Source organism: Ranitomeya variabilis, chromosome 3 (genome assembly GCF_051348905.1).
Source record: "Ranitomeya variabilis isolate aRanVar5 chromosome 3, aRanVar5.hap1, whole genome shotgun sequence".
In the NCBI taxonomy this organism is placed as follows: domain Eukaryota; kingdom Metazoa; phylum Chordata; class Amphibia; order Anura; family Dendrobatidae; genus Ranitomeya; species Ranitomeya variabilis.
The window spans coordinates 694,558-715,743 of NC_135234.1; the positions used below are offsets into that span (position 1 = coordinate 694,558).

The following is a 21,186-nucleotide window of genomic DNA, read 5'->3' on the forward strand; positions in this document are numbered from 1 at the left end:
GAGACCCTTACTAGTAAGAGAAGCCTTGTGGATCTGTAATTCAGGAGCCCGATTCTCTCCAGGACCAAGTTTAAGAAACTACAGAGCATTATTGACTTGCAGTGATTATTTCTTTCCCATTTTCCTTCCTTCCTTCCATCCATCCAACCATCCCGCGTCTTTGTTAATTTTACATGCTTTTGATGATTTAACCCTTCTTATTTTCTGGTTTCCTTTGCACATTATATGTTAGTCTTGTTAATTCTCATTGATGTGAGCTGACCTCATGTCACCTGTGTGTTTCCGACCGCTGTTTGGTCATTTCCAACTAAGCTTGACAAACAACAACTGTGATCGAATCGCGTTGCTTGCTGACCATCCTTCCTTTGATTTTTTGGATGGAATAAAGACACTATTTGACATTTTTACCAGAAGCTGGAACTTTTCCCACTCTTTTCCACGACTCTCAACCTGCCCGCACCAGAAACCCCCACCCCCCCCCAATATGTCGCCCCATATCGCGGGTTGAGTTTTAAAAAATAAATAAATAAAGATCCTTACCTCGCTGGGGTCCGGCGTCATCCTGTTCCTCAACCATTTGAGGTGCGGATGCGCTAGCACATGACAGTGACATTGTACGCTGGTGACTCTTATTCCCGCGCTGCAAGTGATCCTGTACGGCAATAATTTGTCACTGAACGTGCGCCCGAGGCTGCACATTCCGTTATTCGTGACCGCCCGAATTCTGCTCCTGAGGGCGGTCGCTAATACACCAGTAAGGGTAATATTGCACTGATGGCCCGGTCCTGTATTATTCCCTCCTGTAGTGTCCTCCTGTTCCCCCCGTAGTGTCCTCCTGTATTATCTCCTCCTCCTCTTGTAGTGTCCCCCTGGATTATCCCCTCCTCCTGTATTATTTCCCCCTCCCCTTCTACTCTAGTGTCCTCCTCCATTATGCCCCCTCCACCTGTATTATCCCCCCTTCTACTCTAGTGTCCTCCTCTATTATCCCCCTACCTCCTGCGGTTTCCTCACTGTATTATCCCCTCCTGTGGGTCCCCCACCTATAGTGTCCTTCTGTATTATCCTCCTCCTACTGTAGTATCTTTCTGTAGTTTCTCCACTGTATTATCTCCTTCTCTTGTAGTGTCCATAATATATCATTTTCCCATCACATCTACCGGTCAGGAAGTTAAGCGCATAAAATTCCTATAAATATGCATCTTCCTTGTACGGAGCACTGTACATACTCCCGGTTACTAGGCGCGGCCTCGCTTCTCTACACTTGTACAGAGCGCTGTACCTCCCGGTCACTGGGCGCAGCCTCCCTTCCCTACACTTGTACGGAGCGCTGTACCTCCCAGTCACTGGGCGCGGCCTCGCTTCCCTACACTTGTACGGAGCGCTGTACCTCCCAGTCACTGGGCGCGGCCTCGCTTCTCTACACTTGTATGGAGCGCTGTACATACTCCCGGTTACTAGGCGCGGCCTCGCTTCTCTACACTTGTACAGAGCACTGTACATACTCCCGGTCACTGGGCGCAGCCTCGCTTCCCTACACTTGTACGGAGCACTGTACATACTCCCGGTTACTAGGCGCGGCCTCGCTTCCCTACACTTGTACGGAGCGCTGTACCTCCCAGTCACTGGGCGCGGCCTCGCTTCTCTACACTTGTACAGAGCGCTGTACATACTCCCGGTCACTGGGCGCAGCCCCGCTTCCCTACACTTGTACGGAGCGCTGTACATACTCCCGGTTACTAGGCGCGGCCTCGCTTCTCTACACTTGTACAGAGCGCTGTACCTCCCGGTCACTGGGCGCAGCCTCCCTTCCCTACACTTGTACGGAGCGCTGTACCTCCCGGTCACTGGGCGCAGCCTCCCTTCCCTACACTTGTACGGAGCGCTGTACATACTCCCGGTCACTGGGCGTGGCCTCGCTTCCCTACACTTGTACGGAGCGCTGTACCTCCCAGTCACTGGGCGCGGCCTCGCTTCTCTACACTTGTACAGAGCGCTGTACATACTCCCGGTCATTGGGCGCGGCCTCGCTTCCATACACTTGTACGGAGCGCTGTACATACTCCCGGTTACTAGGCGCGGCCTCGCTTCTCTACACTTGTACGGAGCGCTGTACCTCCCAGTCACTGGGCGTGGCCTCGCTTCACTACACTTGTACAGAGCGCTGTACATACTCCCGGTCACTGGGCGCAGCCTCGCTTCCCTACACTTGTACGGAGCGCTGTACATACTCCCGGTCATTGGGCGCGGCCTCACTTACATACACTTGTACGGAGCGCTGTACATACTCCCGGTCACTGGGCGCGGCCTCACTTCCCTACACTTGTACGGAGCGCTGTACATACTCCCGGTCATTGGGCGCGGCCTCGCTTCCATACACTTGTACGGAGCGCTGTACATACTCCCGGTCACTGGGCGTGGCCTCGCTTCCCTACACTTGTACGGAGCGCTGTACATACTCCCGGTCATTGGGCGAGGCCTCGCTTCCATACACTTGTACGGAGTGCTGTACATACTCCCGGTCAAAGGGCGCCGCCTCGCTTCCATACACTTGTACGGAGTGCTGTACATACTCCCGTCACTGGGCGCGGCCTCGCTTCCCTACACTTCTACAGAGCGCTGTGCATACTCCTGGTCACTGGGTGCAGCCTCGCTTCCCTACACTTGTACGGAGCGCTGTACATACTTCCGGTCACTGGGCGCGGCCTCGCTTGTACGGAGCGCTGTACATAACATGTTATGTTTTAGTAGCGGATCCTAGATACTTCATGAGTTGGTTAATTGGTTTAACATGTGCAGAATACATAAGAAGACCAAGCCTTCATGGCATGGACGCCGATACTAGATCCAAGCCCTGGTTGTAGCCTGCACATACTCTTCCTCATCAGGGCTGGTGTCTCCGGTTACTTTGTGGACACTTTATTTGTCAGAGTGCCGAATCAAAGAAGCTATAGTCTTGATTGAATGATATCTAGAACTTCACTCTCCGATAAAGTGGCAAATTCTTGGGATCTTTCCTTCAGCTATCATGTCTTACGAGGGTGCTCTCCCTCTACCAGCGGACTCCTTTCTCATCTATCAGGGGCTATCATGGGGGAATAAATGATAATTTCTGGTTATTTGATTTGTTTTTCCCTAAACCCTTACCAGCAGCCCTAGTTCTTCCCTCCGTCTTGAGCTTTTGGGTTGTTCTCTCCTCTCATTGAGTCAATGTATGATAAGAATGATGGTAATAAATCTAGGTGACTCCAACTCGTGGAAATGTTTTGCTCTTGGCTTCTTGTCCAGTGATGTCTCAGATCCTGCTCTCTCCAAGCTGTTCTCATGAGTTTCGGTAAAATCAAATTACCGATTACTAATTATCATTTTTCCACCTTCTCTTCCTTTTCTGTTTGCAGATTCTTCACTTCTCCCATCATGTTCCATGGAATTCCAGCTCAGCCGGCAGTCGGGGGTGAGCAGCTCGTGATTGTAGTATTATAAGTCTGGTGGGGGGCCAGTATCCCTCACGTGCGGAGCCTGCAGCCAGTGACTACAACTGTCACTTCTTTAAGAAGAGCAGCCATGATGCCTGACCTGGTGTCTAAGTGTTTTCAGGATAGAAGAGCCACTCTCTATTTAGGGAAAGTTAATGTCGGCAGTGGTCGTAGTACAGGGACAGTATCACCTGTTTGCAGTGGGGTGTGTGTCACAACACGTGCATGGAGAACCCAACAAACAGGCTCTCCGTGCATGTGTTGTGACTGTCGCTCAGCACCAACACATGCAGCTGCGGCACTGAGCGCTCCCGCTATCCGGGTTCCCGAGGCAGCTGTTTGGCTAAGTGCTTATCCGAAGCTGTTCGATCAACACTAGTCATCCTGCAACGGTGGCAGGGTGACTTCCCTCATCACTATCTGGTGAACGCCCATCGCCACTTGTACATAGGTTATGAAGGATCTCAGCAGGCAGTAGTTCTAAATCTTTGAGAACTGACGCCAGATCTTCTGTGTATGAGGCTTGTGCAGTTCCTTCTGTCTTCACGTGATCCCAGACAGACTGGATGATGTGAAATAGGGCCTCCGAGGCCAGATCATCACCCCCCCCAGGACTCACCCTTCTTATCTTGGTTGGCTATCGGGGGTTGTTGTTCAGTTGCAGAATAAATTTGGAGAACATCAGACCAATGCTGATGGGATTATATGGTGGGTAAATATTTTTATGAATTTCTCACCATTGAGGACCCCAAGAAGTGGGCACGGTGAGGAATGGAGATGAAGTGTTTGGCTAAGAAAACTTTGTGCAGCAGATGAGCCACATCATGAACATGTCCAGCAGTGCCATCAGCTTAAAACTGGCAGGGACCAGCGAAACCACCTACCGTGCAGAGACGTCTGTGCAGAAGACGTCTTCATGGAAGAATTGCGGCCAAGAAAACAGACCTTCTCTCAGGTGTCAGAAATTTGTTGAGGCGCCACCGGAGAGAACCTGACTGTTGTGGAGGCTGAACCCATACACTGATATTGAGATGGGATTCTGGAGATGGGAATACCCATTCACGTATTCTGACACCCCCTATATACTATGAGCCCCCACAGCCTCCGGTCTACATGGAGACTAGGGGCAGGTAAGGTCAGCGGTCTCTGGACTGAGGAGAAAATGTGCAATATTCAGCTGTAACGGGAGCAGACTGGTCCTGAAGGGTTAAGGCACCTTCACAATGAACGATATCGCTAGCGATCCGTGACGTTGCAGCGTCCTGGATAGCGATATCGTTGTGTTTGACACGCAGCAGCGATCTGGATCCTGCTGTGATATCGTTGGTCGGAGCAGAAAGGCCAGAACTTTATTTTGTCGCTGGATCTCCCGTAGACATCGCTGAATCGGCGTGTGTGACACCGATCCAGCGATATCTTCACTGGTAACCAGGGTAAACATCGGGTTACTAAGCGCGGCCCTGCGCTTAGTAACCCGATGTTTACCCTGGTTACCCGGGGACTTGGCATAGTTGGTCGCTGGAGAGCGGTCTGTGTGACAGCTCTCCAGCGACCACACAGCAACGCTGCAGCGATCGGGATAGTTGTCTAGATCGCTGCAGCGTCGCTAAATGTGACGGTACCTTTAGAGAGCTGTACAATGAGGGTCTGCAGGAGCAGTGACACATGGTGGAGGGTCCTACAAGCTCAGGGCTGCACTTCAGCAAATGGACACTGCTATCGGTCAGGATTAATGGTGTCCTCAGTGCGGAGAAATCTCAGCAGACCCTGATTCATCATGTAATCCCATCAGGAGGCGTCTGGTCGGCTCCAGACTTATTCTGCAGTCGGATAACGACCCCCCAACAGCCCGCCAATGTCATTAAGGAGGAGCCTGGGGGTGATGATACTGATGAGGGAGGTGACGGGCGGTCACCAGATACTGATGAGGGAGGTGACGGGCGGTCACCAGATACTGATGAGGGAGGTGACGGGCGGTCACCAGATACTGATGAGGGAGGTGACGGGCGGTCACCAGATACTGATGAGGGAGGTGACAGGCGGTCACCAGATACTGATGAGGGAGGAGACGGGCGGTCACCAGATACTGATGAGGGAGGAGACGGGCGGTGACCAGATACTGATGAGGGAGGAGACGGGCGGTCACCAGATACTGATGAGGGAGGTGACGGGCGGTCACCAGATACTGATGAGGGAGGTGACGGGCGGTGACCAGATACTGATGATGGAGGAGACGGGCGGTCACCAGATACTGATGAGGGAGGAGACGGGCTGTCACCAGATACTGATGAGGGAGGAGACGGGCGGTCACCAGATACTGATGATGGAGGAGACGGGCGGTCACCAGATACTGATGATGGAGGAGACGGGCGGTCACCAGATACTGATGAGGGAGGAGACGGGCTGTCACCAGATACTGATGAGGGAGGCGACGAGCGGTCACGAGATACTGATGATGGAGGAGACGGGCGTCACCAGATACTGATGAGGGAGGAGACGGGCGGTCACGAGATACTGATGATGGAGGAGACGGGCGTCACCAGATACTGATGATGGAGGAGACGGGCGTCACCAGATACTGATAAGGAAGGTGACGGGCGGTGACCAGATACTGATGAGGAAGGTGACGGGCGGTGACCAGATACTGATGAGGGAGGTGACGGGCGGTCACCAGATACTGATGATGGAGGTGACGGGCGCTGACCAGATACTGATGATGGAGGAGACGGGCGATCACCAGATACTGATGATGGAGGAGACGGGCGGTCACCAGATACTGATGAGGAAGGTGACGGGCGGTCACCAGATACTGATGAGGGAGGTGACGGGCGCTGACCAGATACTGATGATGGAGGAGACGGGCGGTCACCAGATACTGATGAGGGAGGAGACGGGCGATCACCAGATACTGATGATGGAGGAGACGGGCGGTCACCAGATACTGATGAGGGAGGCGACGAGCGGACACGAGATACTGATGATGGAGGAGACGGGCGTCACCAGATACTGATGAGGGAGGAGACGGGCGGTCACCAGATACTGATGAGGGAGGTGACGGGCGGTCACCAGATGCTGATGATGGAGGAGATGGGCGGTGACCAGATACTGATGAGGAAGGTGACGGGCGGTCACCAGATACTGATGAGGGAGGTGACGGGCGCTGACCAGATACTGATGATGGAGGTGATAGATGGTCACCAGATACTGATGATGGAGGTGACGGGCGGTGACCAGATACTGATGATGGAGGAGACGGGCGGTCACCAGATACTGATGAGGGAGGAGACGGGCGGTGACCAGATACTGATGATGGAGGAGACGGGCGGTCACCAGATACTGATGATGGAGGAGACGGGCAGTCACCAGATACTGATGATGGAGGTGACAGGCGGTCACCAGATACTGATGAGGGAGGAGATGGGCGGTCACCAGATACTGATGAGGGAGGTGACAGGCGGTCACCAGATACTGATGATGGCGGTGACGAGCGGTCACCAGATACTGATGAGGGAGGGGACGGGCGGTCACCAGATACTGATGATGGAGGTGACGGGCGGTCACCCGATACTGATGAGGGAGGAGACGGGCCTCACCAGATACTGATGAGGGAGGAGACGGGCGTCACCAGATACTGATGATGGAGGTGATAGATGGTCACGAGATACTGATGAGGGAGGTGACGGGCGGTCACCAGATACTGATGATGGAGGAGACGGGCGGTCACCAGATGCTGATGATGGAGGAGACGGGCGGTGACCAGATACTGATGAGGGAGGTGACGGGCTGTGACCAGATACTGATGAGGGAGGTGACGGGCGGTGACCAGATACTGATGAGGGAGGAGACGGGCGGTCACCAGATACTGATGATGGAGGTGACAGGCGGTCACCAGATACTGATGAGGGAGGAGACGGGCCTCACCAGATACTGATGAGGGAGGCGACGGGGGGGTCACCAGATACTGATGAGGGAGGCGACGGGCGGTCACCAGATACTGATGAGGGAGGCGACGGGCGGTGACCAGATACTGATGATGGAGGTGACGGGCGGTCACCAGATACTGATGAGGGAGGAGACGGGGGGTCACCAGATACTGATGAGGGAGGCGACGGGGGGTCACCAGATACTGATGAGGGAGGCGACGGGCGGTCACCAGATACTGATGATGGAGGTGACGGGCGGTCACCAGATACTGATGAGGGAGGCGACGGGGGGGTCACCAGATACTGATGAGGGAGGCGACGGGCGGTCACCAGATACTGATGAGGGAGGTGACGGGCGGTCACCAGATACTGATGAGGGAGGTGACGGGCGGTCACCAGATACTGATGAGGGAGGTGACGGGCGGTCAGCAGACACTGATGATGGAGGCGACGGGCGGTCAGCAGATACCTTTGTGATTTACTTTACTTCACACATAACATGCTCCTCAAAACTGCAGAGAGGCTCTTTTGTTCTTGTTGCAAGGTTTAACTTGTGACCTCAAACCTATCCCACCCCACCCCCGCCCCCTCCTGGGTGGGATGATTCTAATGAGTGATTAAGGGTTAATAATGATGTGTCTGTCTCTCCTTTCAGCACCTGGAAATAAACCTGAATTATATGAGGTAAGTTTGCTGCTTATACTGGGCCCCTGTCCTGCACTTGGGGGCCTTGTTAGTAATTGCATGCGAACTCGTGGTGGCGGCCTACTATCTGTAAAGTGCAGAACTACTGAGGGCAGGGAGTCGTGGAGAGAGAACTAATGAGTATATCCTTGCTGAAGACTGCCGCGAGCTGGTCTAGGCCCCTGTATTCTGCGGAGTGTTGTGGGGGTTCTGTGTATCGGCCCTTATACCCTGTGTGTATTGTGGGGGTTCTGTGTCTCTGCCCTTATACCCTGCGTGTGTTGTGGGGTTCTGTGTCTCGGCCCTTATACCCTGTGTGTATTGTGGGGGTTCTGTGTCTCTGCCCTTATACCCTGCGTGTGTTGTGGGGGTTCTGTGTCTCGGCCCTTATACCCTGTGTGTGTTGTGGGGGTTCTGTGTCTCTGCCCTTATACCCTGCGTGTGTTGTGGGGGTTCTGTGTCTCGGCCCTTATACCCTGTGTGTGTTGTGGGGGTTCTGTGTCTCGGCCCTTATACCCTGTGTGTGTTGTGGAGGTTCTGTGTCTCGGCCCTTATACCTTGCGTGTCTTGTGGGGGTTCTGTGTCTCGGCCCTTATACCCTGTGTGTGTTGTGGGGGTTCTGTGTCTCTGCCCTTATACCCTGCGTGTGTTGTGGGGGTTCTGTGTCTCGGCCCTTATACCCTGTGTGTGTTGTGGGGGTTCTGTGTCTCGGCCCTTTTACCCTGTGTGTGTTGTGGGGGTTCTGTGTCTCGGCCCTTATACCCTGTGTGTGTTGTGGGGGTTCTGTGTCTCGGCCCTTATACCCTGTGTGTGTTGTGGGGGTTCTGTGTCTCGGCCCTTATACCCTGTGTGTGTTGTGGGGGTTCTGTGTCTCGGCCCTTATACCCTGTGTGTGTTGTGGGGATTCTGAGACTCTGCCCTTATACCCTGTGTGTGTTGTGGAGGTTCTCTGTCTCGGCCCTTATAACCTGTGTGTGTTGTGGTGGTTCTGTGTCTTGGCCCTTATACCCTGCGTGTGTTGTGGGGGTTCTGTGTCTCGGCCCTTATACTCTGTGTGTGTTGTGGGGGTTGTGTGTCTCGGCCCTTATACCCTGTGTGTGTTGTGGGGGTTGTGTGTCTCTGCCCTTATACCCTGCGTGTGTTGTGGGGGTTCTGTGTCTCGGCCCTTATACACTGTGTGTATTGTTGGGGTTGTGTGTCTCGGCCCTTATACCCTGTGTGTGTTGTGGGGGTTCTATGTCTCGGCCCTTATACCCTGTGTGTGTTGTGGGGGTTCTGTGTCTCGGCCCTTATACCCTGTGTGTATTGTGGGGGTTCTGTGTCTCGGCCCTTATACTCTGTGTGTGTTGTGGGGGTTCTGTATCTCGGCCCTTTTACCCTGTGTGTGTTGTGGGGGTTGTGTGTCTCGGCCCTTATACCCTGTGTGTGTTGTGGGGGTTCTATGTCTCGGCCCTTATACCCTGTGTGTGTTGTGGGGGTTCTGTGTCTCGGCCCTTATACCCTGTGTGTATTGTGGGGGTTCTGTGTCTCGGCCCTTATACCCTGTGTGTATTGTGGGGGTTCTGTATCTCGGCCCTTTTACCCTGTGTGTGTTGTGGGGGTTGTGTGTCTCGGCCCTTATACTCTGTGTGTGTTGTGGGGGTTGTGTGTCTCTGCCCTTATACCCTGCGTGTGTTGTGGGGGTTCTGTGTCTCGGCCCTTATACACTGTGTGTATTGTTGGGGTTGTGTGTCTCGGCCCTTATACCCTGTGTGTGTTGTGGGGGTTCTATGTCTCGGCCCTTATACCCTGTGTGTGTTGTGGGGGTTCTGTGTCTCGGCCCTTATACCCTGTGTGTATTGTGGGGGTTCTGTGTCTCGGCCCTTATACCCTGTGTGTGTTGTGGGGGTTCTGTGTCTCGGCCCTTATACCCTGTGTGTGTTCTGGGGGTTCTGTGTCTCGGCCCTTATACCCTGTGTGTGTTGTGGGGGTTCTGTGTCTCGGCCCTTATACCCTGTGTGTGTTGTGGGGGTTCTGTGTCTCGGCCCTTATACCCTGCGTGTGTTGTGTGGGTTCTGTGTCTCGGCCCTTATACCCGGTGTGTGTTGTGGGGGTTCTGTGTCTCGGCCCTTATACCCTGTGTGTGTTCTGGGGGTTCTGTGTCTCGGCCCTTATACCCTGTGTGTGTTGTGGGGGTTCTGTGTCTCGGCCCTTATACCCTGTGTGTGTTGTGGGGGTTCTGTGTCTCGGCCCTTATACCCTGCGTGTGTTGTGGGGGTTCTGTGTCTTGGCCCTTATACCCTGTGTGTGTTGTGGGGGTTCTGAGACTCTGCCCTTATACCCTGTGTGTGTTGTGGGGGTTCTGAAACTCAGCCCTTATACCCTGCGTGTGTTGTGGTGGTTCTGTGTCTCTGCCCTTATACCCCGTGTGTGTTGTGGGGGTTCTGTGTCTCTGCCCTTTTACCCTGCGTGTGCTGTGGGGGTTCTGTGTCTCGGCCCTTATAACCTGTGTGTGTTGTGGTGGTTCTGTGTCTTGGCCCTTATACCCTGTGTGTGTTGTGGGGGTTCTGTGTCTCTGCCCTTATACCCCGTGTGTGTTGTGGGGGTTCTGTGTCTCTGCCCTTATACCCTGCGTGTGTTGTGGGGGATCTGTGTCTCGGCCCTTTTACCCTGCGTGTGTTGTGGGGGTTCTGAGACTCTGCCCTTATACCCTGTGTGTGTTGTGGGGGTTCTGTATCTCGGCCCTTATACCCTGTGTGTGTTGTGGGGGTTATGAGACTCTGCCCTTTTACCCTGCGTGTGTTGTGGGGGTTCTGTGTCTCTGCCCTTTTACCCTGCTTGTGTTGTGGGGGTTCTGTGTCTTGGCCCTTATACCCTGTGTGTGTTGTGGGGGTTCTGTATCTCGGCCCTTATACCCTGTGTGTGTTGTGGGGGTTCTGAGACTCTGCCCTTATACCCTGTGTGTGTTTTGGGGGTTCTGTATCTCGGCCCTTATACCCTGCGTGTGTTGTGGGGGTTCTGTGTCTCGGCCCTTATACCCTGTGTGTGTTGTGGGGGTTCTGTGTCTCGGCCCTTATACCCTGTGTGTGTTGTGGGGGTTCTGTGTCTCTGCCCTTATACCCCGTGTGTGTTGTGGGGGTTCTGTGTCTCTGCCCTTATACCCTGCGTGTGTTGTGGGGGTTCTGTGTCTCGGCCCTTTTACCCTGTGTGTGTTGTGGGGGTTCTGTGTCTCGGCCCTTATACCCTGTGTGTGTTGTGGGGGTTCTGTGTCTCGGCCCTTATACCCTGTGTGTGTTGTGGGGGTTCTGTGTCTCGGCCCTTATACCCTGTGTGTGTTGTGGGGGTTCTGTGTCTCGGCCCTTATACCTTGTGTGTGTTGTGGGGGTTCTGAGACTCTGCCCTTATACCCTGTGTGTGTTGTGGAGGTTCTGTGTCTCGGCCCTTATAACCTGTGTGTGTTGTGGTGGTTCTGTGTCTTGGCCCTTATACCCTGCGTGTGTTGTGGGGGTTCTGTGTCTCGGCCCTTATACTCTGTGTGTGTTGTGGGGGTTCTGGATCTCTGCCCTTATACCCTGCGTGTGTTGTGGGGGTTCTGTGTCTCGGCCCTTATACACTGTGTGTATTGTGGGGGTTCTGTGTCTCGGCCCTTATACCCCGTGTGTGTTGTGGGGGTTCTGTGTCTCGGCCCTTATACCCTGTGTGTGTTGTGGGGGTTCTGTGTCTCGGCCCTTATACCCTGTGTGTATTGTGGGGGTTCTGTGTCTCGGCCCTTATACCCTGTGTGTGTTGTGGGGGTTCTGTGTCTCGGCCCTTATACCCTGTGTGTGTTGTGTGGGTTCTGTGTCTCGGCCCTTATACCCGGTGTGTGTTGTGGGGGTTCTGTGTCTCGGCCCTTATACCCTGTGTGTGTTCTGGGGGTTCTGTGTCTCGGCCCTTATACCCTGTGTGTGTTGTGGGGGTTCTGTGTCTCGGCCCTTATACCCTGTGTGTGTTGTGGGGGTTCTGTGTCTCGGCCCTTATACCCTGCGTGTGTTGTGGGGGTTCTGTGTCTTGGCCCTTATACCCTGTGTGTGTTGTGTGGGTTCTGTGTCTCGGCCCTTATACCCGGTGTGTGTTGTGGGGGTTCTGTGTCTCGGCCCTTATACCCTGTGTGTGTTCTGGGGGTTCTGTGTCTCGGCCCTTATACCCTGTGTGTGTTGTGGGGGTTCTGTGTCTCGGCCCTTATACCCTGTGTGTGTTGTGGGGGTTCTGTGTCTCGGCCCTTATACCCTGCGTGTGTTGTGGGGGTTCTGTGTCTTGGCCCTTATACCCTGTGTGTGTTGTGGGGGTTCTGAGACTCTGCCCTTATACCCTGTGTGTGTTGTGGGGGTTCTGAGACTCAGCCCTTATACCCCGTGTGTGTTGTGGGGGTTCTGTGTCTCTGCACTTATACCCTGCGTGTGTTGTGGGGGATCTGTGTCTCGGCCCTTTTACCCTGCGTGTGTTGTGGGGGTTCTGAGACTCTGCCCTTATACCCTGTGTGTGTTGTGGGGGTTCTGTGTCTCTGCCCTTTTACCCTGCGTGTGTTGTGGGGGTTCTGTGTCTCTGCCCTTTTACCCTGCGTGTGCTGTGGGGTTCTGTGTCTCTGCCCTTTTACCCTGTGTGTGTTGTGGGGGTTCTGTGTCTCTGCCCTTATACCCCGTGTGTGTTGTGGGGGTTCTGTGTCTCTGCCCTTATACCCTGCGTGTGTTGTGGGGGTTCTGTGTCTCGGCCCTTTTACCCTGCGTGTGTTGTGGGGGTTCTGAGACTCTGCCCTTATACCCTGTGTGTGTTTTGGGGGTTCTGTATCTCGGCCCTTATACCCTGCGTGTGTTGTGGGGGTTATGAGACTCTGCCCTTATACCCTGCGTGTGTTGTGGGGGTTATGAGACTCTGCCCTTATACCCTGCGTGTGTTGTGGGGGTGCTGTGTCTCGGCCCTTATACCCTGCGTGTGTTGTGGGGGTTCTGTGTCTTGGCCCTTATACCCTGTGTGTGTTGTGGGGGTTCTGTATCTCGGCCCTTATACCCTGCGTGTGTTGTGGGGGTTCTGAGACTCTGCCCTTATACCCTGTGTGTGTTTTGGGGGTTCTGTATCTCGGCCCTTATACCCTGCGTGTGTTGTGGGGGTTCTGTGTCTCGGCCCTTATACCCTGTGTGTGTTGTGGGGGTTCTGTGTCTCGGCCCTTATACCCTGTGTGTGTTGTGGGGGTTCTGTGTCTCAGCCCTTATACCCTGTGTGTGTTGTGGGGGTTCTGTATCTCGGCCCTTATACCCTGCGTGTGTTGTGGGGGTTCTGAGACTGCCCTTATACCCTGTGTGTGTTTTGGGGGTTCTGTATCTCGGCCCTTATACCCTGCGTGTGTTGTGGGGGTTCTGTGTCTCGGTCCTTATACCCTGTGTGTGTTGTGGGGGTTCTGTGTCTCGGCCCTTATACCCTGTGTGTGTTGTGGGGGTTCTGTGTCTCGGCCCTTATACCCTGTGTGTGTTGTGGGGGTTCTGTGTCTCGGCCCTTATACCCTGTGTGTGTTGTGGGGATTCTGTGTCTCGGCCCTTATACCCTGTGTGTGTTGTGGGGGTTCTGTGTCTCGGCCCTTATACCCTGTGTGTGTTGTGGGGGTTCTGTGTCTCGGCCCTTATACCCTGTGTGTGTTGTGGTGGTTCTGAGACTCTGCCCTTATACCCTGTGTGTGTTTTGGGGGTTCTGTGTCTCGGCCCTTATACCCTGTGTGTGTTGTGGGGGTTCTGTGTCTCGGCCCTTATACCCTGTGTGTGTTGTGGGAGTTCTGAGACTCTGCCCTTATACCCTGTGTGTGTTGTGGGGGTTCTGTGTTGCGGCCCTTATACCCTGTGTGTCTTGTGGGGGTTCTGTGTTTCTGCCCTTATACACCGTGTGTGTTGTGGGGGTTCTGTGTCTCTGCCCTTATACCCTGCGTGTGTTGTGGGGGTTCTGTGTCTCGGCCCTTATACCCTGTGTGTTGTGGGGGTTCTGTGTCTCGGCCCTTATACCCTGTGTGTGTTGTGGGGGTTCTGTGTCTCGGCCCTTATACCCTGTGTGTTGTGGGGGTTCTGTGTCTCGGCCCTTATACACTGTGTGTGTTGTGTGGTTCTGTGTCTCGGCCCTTATACCCTGTGTGTGTTGTGGGGGTTCTGTGTCTCGGTCCTTTTACCCTGCGTGTGTTGTGGGGGTTCTGTATCTCGGCCCTTATACCCTGTGTGTGTTGTGGGGTTTCTGTGACTCGGCCCTTATACCTTGCGTGTGTTGTGGGGGTTCTGTGTCTCGGCCCCTGTCCCCTTGTGTGTGTTGTGGGGTTTCTGGATCTCTGCCCTTATACCCTGTGTGTGTTGTGGTGGTTCTGTGTCTCCGCCCTTATACCCTGTGTGTGTTGTGGTGGTTCTGTGTCTCGGCCCTTATACCCTGCGTGTGTTGTGGGGGTTCTGTGTCTCGGCCCTTATACCCTGTGTGTGTTGTGGGGGTTCTGTGTCTCGGCCCTTATACCCTGTATGTGTTGTGGGGGTTCTGTGTCTCGGCCCTTATACCTTGCGTGTGTTGTGGGGGTTCTGTGTTTCGGCCCTTATACCCTGCGTGTGTTGTGGGGATTTTGTGTCTCGGCCCTTATACCCTGCGTGTGTTGTGGAGGTTCTGTGTCTCGGCCCTTATACCCTGCGTGTGTTGTGGGGATTTTGTGTCTCTGCCCTTTTACCCTGCGTGTGCTGTGGGGGTTCTGTGTCTCGGCCCTTATACACTGTGTGTGTTGTGGGGGTTCTGTGTCTCGGCCCTTATACCCTGTGTGTGTTGTGGGGGTTATGAGACTCTGCCCTTTTACCCTGCGTGTGTTGTGGGGGTTCTGTGTCTCTGCCCTTTTACCCTGCTTGTGTTGTGGGGGTTCTGTGTCTTGGCCCTTATACCCTGTGTGTGTTGTGGGGGTTCTGTATCTCGGCCCTTATACCCTGCGTGTGTTGTGGGGGTTCTGAGACTCTGCCCTTATACCCTGTGTGTGTTTTGGGGGTTCTGTATCTCGGCCCTTATACCCTGCGTGTGTTGTGGGGGTTCTGTGTCTCGGCCCTTATACCCTGTGTGTGTTGTGGGGGTTCTGTGTCTCGGCCCTTATACCCTGTGTGTGTTGTGGGGGTTCTGTGTCTCTGCCCTTATACCCCGTGTGTGTTGTGGGGGTTCTGTGTCTCTGCCCTTATACCCTGTGTGTGTTGTGGGGGTTCTGTGTCTCTGCCCTTATACCCCGTGTGTGTTGTGGGGGTTCTGTGTCTCTGCCCTTATACCCTGCGTGTGTTGTGGGGGTTCTGTGTCTCGGCCCTTTTACCCTGTGTGTGTTGTGGGGGTTCTGTGTCTCGGCCCTTATACCCTGTGTGTGTTGTGGGGGTTCTGTGTCTCTGCCCTTATACCCTGCGTGTGTTGTGGGGGTTCTGTGTCTCGGCCCTTTTACCCTGTGTGTGTTGTGGGGGTTCTGAGACTCTGCCCTTATACCCTGTGTGTGTTGTGGAGGTTCTGTGTCTCGGCCCTTATAACCTGTGTGTGTTGTGGTGGTTCTGTGTCTTGGCCCTTATACCCTGCGTGTGTTGTGGGGGTTCTGTGTCTCGGCCCTTATACTCTGTGTGTGTTGTGGGGGTTCTGGATCTCTGCCCTTATACCCTGCGTGTGTTGTGGGGGTTCTGTGTCTCGGCCCTTATACACTGTGTGTATTGTGGGGGTTCTGTGTCTCGGCCCTTATACCCCGTGTGTGTTGTGGGGGTTCTGTGTCTCGGCCCTTATACCCTGTGTGTGTTGTGGGGGTTCTGTGTCTCGGCCCTTATACCCTGTGTGTATTGTGGGGGTTCTGTGTCTCGGCCCTTATACCCTGTGTGTGTTGTGGGGGTTCTGTGTCTCGGCCCTTATACCCTGTGTGTGTTGTGTGGGTTCTGTGTCTCGGCCCTTATACCCGGTGTGTGTTGTGGGGGTTCTGTGTCTCGGCCCTTATACCCTGTGTGTGTTCTGGGGGTTCTGTGTCTCGGCCCTTATACCCTGTGTGTGTTGTGGGGGTTCTGTGTCTCGGCCCTTATACCCTGTGTGTGTTGTGTGGGTTCTGTGTCTCGGCCCTTATACCCGGTGTGTGTTGTGGGGGTTCTGTGTCTCGGCCCTTATACCCTGTGTGTGTTCTGGGGGTTCTGTGTCTCGGCCCTTATACCCTGTGTGTGTTGTGGGGGTTCTGTGTCTCGGCCCTTATACCCTGTGTGTGTTGTGGGGGTTCTGTGTCTCGGCCCTTATACCCTGCGTGTGTTGTGGGGGTTCTGTGTCTTGGCCCTTATACCCTGTGTGTGTTGTGGGGGTTCTGAGACTCTGCCCTTATACCCTGTGTGTGTTGTGGGGGTTCTGAGACTCAGCCCTTATACCCCGTGTGTGTTGTGGGGGTTCTGTGTCTCTGCACTTATACCCTGCGTGTGTTGTGGGGGATCTGTGTCTCGGCCCTTTTACCCTGCGTGTGTTGTGGGGGTTCTGAGACTCTGCCCTTATACCCTGTGTGTGTTGTGGGGGTTCTGTGTCTCTGCCCTTTTACCCTGCGTGTGTTGTGGGGGTTCTGTGTCTCTGCCCTTTTACCCTGCGTGTGCTGTGGGGTTCTGTGTCTCTGCCCTTTTACCCTGTGTGTGTTGTGGGGGTTCTGTGTCTCTGCCCTTATACCCCGTGTGTGTTGTGGGGGTTCTGTGTCTCTGCCCTTATACCCTGCGTGTGTTGTGGGGGTTCTGTGTCTCGGCCCTTTTACCCTGCGTGTGTTGTGGGGGTTCTGAGACTCTGCCCTTATACCCTGTGTGTGTTTTGGGGGTTCTGTATCTCGGCCCTTATACCCTGCGTGTGTTGTGGGGGTTATGAGACTCTGCCCTTATACCCTGCGTGTGTTGTGGGGGTTATGAGACTCTGCCCTTATACCCTGCGTGTGTTGTGGGGGTGCTGTGTCTCGGCCCTTATACCCTGCGTGTGTTGTGGGGGTTCTGTGTCTTGGCCCTTATACCCTGTGTGTGTTGTGGGGGTTCTGTATCTCGGCCCTTATACCCTGCGTGTGTTGTGGGGGTTCTGAGACTCTGCCCTTATACCCTGTGTGTGTTTTGGGGGTTCTGTATCTCGGCCCTTATACCCTGCGTGTGTTGTGGGGGTTCTGTGTCTCGGCCCTTATACCCTGTGTGTGTTGTGGGGGTTCTGTGTCTCGGCCCTTATACCCTGTGTGTGTTGTGGGGGTTCTGTGTCTCAGCCCTTATACCCTGTGTGTGTTGTGGGGGTTCTGTATCTCGGCCCTTATACCCTGCGTGTGTTGTGGGGGTTCTGAGACTGCCCTTATACCCTGTGTGTGTTTTGGGGGTTCTGTATCTCGGCCCTTATACCCTGCGTGTGTTGTGGGGGTTCTGTGTCTCGGTCCTTATACCCTGTGTGTGTTGTGGGGGTTCTGTGTCTCGGCCCTTATACCCTGTGTGTGTTGTGGGGGTTCTGTGTCTCGGCCCTTATACCCTGTGTGTGTTGTGGGGGTTCTGTGTCTCGGCCCTTATACCCTGTGTGTGTTGTGGGGATTCTGTGTCTCGGCCCTTATACCCTGTGTGTGTTGTGGGGGTTCTGTGTCTCGGCCCTTATACCCTGTGTGTGTTGTGGGGGTTCTGTGTCTCGGCCCTTATACCCTGTGTGTGTTGTGGTGGTTCTGAGACTCTGCCCTTATACCCTGTGTGTGTTTTGGGGGTTCTGTGTCTCGGCCCTTATACCCTGTGTGTGTTGTGGGGGTTCTGTGTCTCGGCCCTTATACCCTGTGTGTGTTGTGGGAGTTCTGAGACTCTGCCCTTATACCCTGTGTGTGTTGTGGGGGTTCTGTGTTGCGGCCCTTATACCCTGTGTGTCTTGTGGGGGTTCTGTGTTTCTGCCCTTATACACCGTGTGTGTTGTGGGGGTTCTGTGTCTCTGCCCTTATACCCTGCGTGTGTTGTGGGGGTTCTGTGTCTCGGCCCTTATACCCTGTGTGTTGTGGGGGTTCTGTGTCTCGGCCCTTATACCCTGTGTGTGTTGTGGGGGTTCTGTGTCTCGGTCCTTTTACCCTGCGTGTGTTGTGGGGGTTCTGTATCTCGGCCCTTATACCCTGTGTGTGTTGTGGGGTTTCTGTGACTCGGCCCTTATACCTTGCGTGTGTTGTGGGGGTTCTGTGTCTCGGCCCCTGTCCCCTTGTGTGTGTTGTGGGGTTTCTGGATCTCTGCCCTTATACCCTGTGTGTGTTGTGGTGGTTCTGTGTCTCCGCCCTTATACCCTGTGTGTGTTGTGGTGGTTCTGTGTCTCGGCCCTTATACCCTGCGTGTGTTGTGGGGGTTCTGTGTCTCGGCCCTTATACCCTGTGTGTGTTGTGGGGGTTCTGTGTCTCGGCCCTTATACCCTGTATGTGTTGTGGGGGTTCTGTGTCTCGGCCCTTATACCTTGCGTGTGTTGTGGGGGTTCTGTGTTTCGGCCCTTATACCCTGCGTGTGTTGTGGGGATTTTGTGTCTCGGCCCTTATACCCTGCGTGTGTTGTGGAGGTTCTGTGTCTCGGCCCTTATACCCTGCGTGTGTTGTGGGGATTTTGTGTCTCTGCCCTTTTACCCTGCGTGTGCTGTGGGGGTTCTGTGTCTCGGCCCTTATACACTGTGTGTGTTGTGGGGGTTCTGTGTCTCGGCCCTTATACCCTGTGTGTGTTGTGGGGGTTCTGTGTCTCGGCCCTTATACCCTGTGTGTGTTGTGGGGTTCTGTGTCTCGGCCCTTATACCCTGCCTGTGTTGTGGGGGTTCTGTGTCTCGGCCCTTATACCCTGCGTGTGTTGTGGGGGTTCTGTTTCTTCGCCCTTATACCCTGTGTGTGTTGTGGGGGTTCTGTGTCTCGGCCCTTTTACCCTGTGTGTTGTGGTGGTTCTGTGTCTCGGCCCTTTTACCCTGCGTGTGTTGTGGTGATTCTGTGTCTCGGCCCTTTTACCCTGTGTGTGTTGTGGGGGTTCTGTGTCTCGGCCCTTTTACCCTGCGTGTGTTGTGGGGGTTCTGTGTCTCGGCCCTTTTACCCTGCGTGTGTTATGGGGGTTCTGTGTCTCTGCCCTTTTACCCTGCGTGTGTTGTGGTGGTTCTGTGTCTCGGCCCTTTTACCCTGTGTGTGTTGTGGGGGTTCTGTGTCTCGGCCCTTTTACCCTGCGTGTGTTGTGGGGGTTCTGTGTCTCGGCCCTTATACCCTGCGTGTGTTGTGGGGGTTCTGTGTCTCGGCCCTTTTACCCTGCGTGTGTTGTGGTGGTTCTGTGTCTCGGCCCTTTTACCCTGTGTGTGTTGTGGGGGTTCTGTGTCTCGGCCCTTATACTCTGTGTGTGTTGTGGGGGTTCTGGATCTCTGCCCTTATACCCTGCGTGTGTTGTGGGGGTTCTGTGTCTCGGCCCTTATACCCTGTGTGTGTTGTGGGGGTTCTGTGTCTCGGCCCTTATACCCTGTGTGTGTTGTGCGGGTTCTGTGTCTTGGCCCTTATACCCTGTGTGTGTTGTGGGGGTTCTGTGTCTCGGCCCTTATACCCTGTGTGTATTGTGGGGGTTCTGTGTCTCGGCCCTTATACCCTGTGTGTGTTGTGGGGTTTCTGTGTCTCGGCCCTTATACCCTGTGTGTGTTGTGTGGGTTCTGTGTCTCGGCCCTTATACCCGGTGTGTGTTGTGGGGGTTCTGTGTCTCGGCCCTTATACCCTGTGTGTGTTCTGGGGGTTCTGTGTCTCGGCCCTTATACCCTGTGTGTGTTGTGGGGGTTCTGTGTCTCGGCCCTTATACCCTGTGTGTGTTGTGGGGGTTCTGTGTCTCGGCCCTTATACCCTGTGTGTGTTGTGGGGGTTCTGTGTCTCGGCCCTTATACCCTGTGTGTGTTGTGGGGGTTCTGTGTCTTGGCCCTTATACCCTGTGTGTGTTGTGGGGGTTCTGAGACTCTGCCCTTATACCCTGTGTGTGTTGTGGGGGTTCTGAGACTCAGCCCTTATACCCTGTGTGTGTTGTGGGGGTTCTGTGTCTCGGCCCTTATACCCTGTGTGTGTTGTGGGGATTCTGTGTCTCGGCCCTTATACCCTGTGTGTGTTGTGGGGGTTCTGTGTCTCGGCCCTTATACCCTGTGTGTGTTGTGGGGGTTCTGTGTCTCGGCCCTTATACCCTGTGTGTGTTGTGGTGGTTCTGAGACTCTGCCCTTATACCCTGTGTGTGTTTTTGGGGTTCTGTGTCTCGGCCCTTATACCCTGTGTGTGTTGTGGGGGTTCTGTGTCTCGGCCCTTATACCCTGTGTGTGTTGTGGGAGTTCTGAGACTCTGCCCTTATACCCTGTGTGTGTTGTGGGGGTTCTGTGTTGCGGCCCTTATACCCTGTGTGTCTTGTGGGGGTTCTGTGTTTCTGCCCTTATACACCGTGTGTGTTGTGGGGGTTCTGTGTCTCTGCCCTTATACCCTGCGTGTGTTGTGGGGGTTCTGTGTCTCGGCCCTTATACCCTGTGTGTTGTGGGGATTCTGTGTCTCGGCCCTTATACCCTGTGTGTGTTGTGGGGGTTCTGTGTCTCGGCCCTTATACCCTGTGTGTGTTGTGGGGGTTCTGTGTCTCGGCCCTTATACCCTGTGTGTGTTGTGGTGGTTCTGAGACTCTGCCCTTATACCCTGTGTGTGTTTTTGGGGTTCTGTGTCTCGGCCCTTATACCCTGTGTGTGTTGTGGGGGTTCTGTGTCTCGGCCCTTATACCCTGTGTGTGTTGTGGGAGTTCTGAGACTCTGCCCTTATACCCTGTGTGTGTTGTGGGGGTTCTGTGTTGCGGCCCTTATACCCTGTGTGTCTTGTGGGGGTTCTGTGTTTCTGCCCTTATACACCGTGTGTGTTGTGGGGGTTCTGTGTCTCTGCCCTTATACCCTGCGTGTGTTGTGGGGGTTCTGTGTCTCGGCCCTTATACCCTGTGTGTTGTGGGGGTTCTGTGTCTCGGCCCTTATACCCTGTGTGTGTTGTGGGGGTTCTGTGTCTCGGCCCTTATACCCTGTGTGTGTTGTGGGGGTTCTGTATCTCGGCCCTTATACCCTGTGTGTGTTGTGGGGTTTCTGTGACTCGGCCCTTATACCTTGCGTGTGTTGTGGGG

At 54.5% G+C, this 21,186-nt stretch overlaps 1 protein-coding gene across 3 annotated transcripts in view; it reads left to right on the top strand.

Moving 5' to 3' along the window:
• Nucleotides 1–21,186, top strand: part of VPS28 (VPS28 subunit of ESCRT-I) — a 147,502-nt gene that overhangs the window by 38,671 nt on the left and 87,645 nt on the right. For all 3 annotated transcript variants that reach the window (XM_077293525.1, XM_077293527.1, XM_077293526.1), the window contains 2 exons: nucleotides 3,399–3,454; nucleotides 8,055–8,083. In XM_077293525.1, coding sequence (XP_077149640.1) covers nucleotides 3,418–3,454; nucleotides 8,055–8,083 — 66 coding nt within the window. In that variant the 5' untranslated portion in view covers nucleotides 3,399–3,417. The remainder of the gene's footprint in view (nucleotides 1–3,398; nucleotides 3,455–8,054; nucleotides 8,084–21,186) is intronic.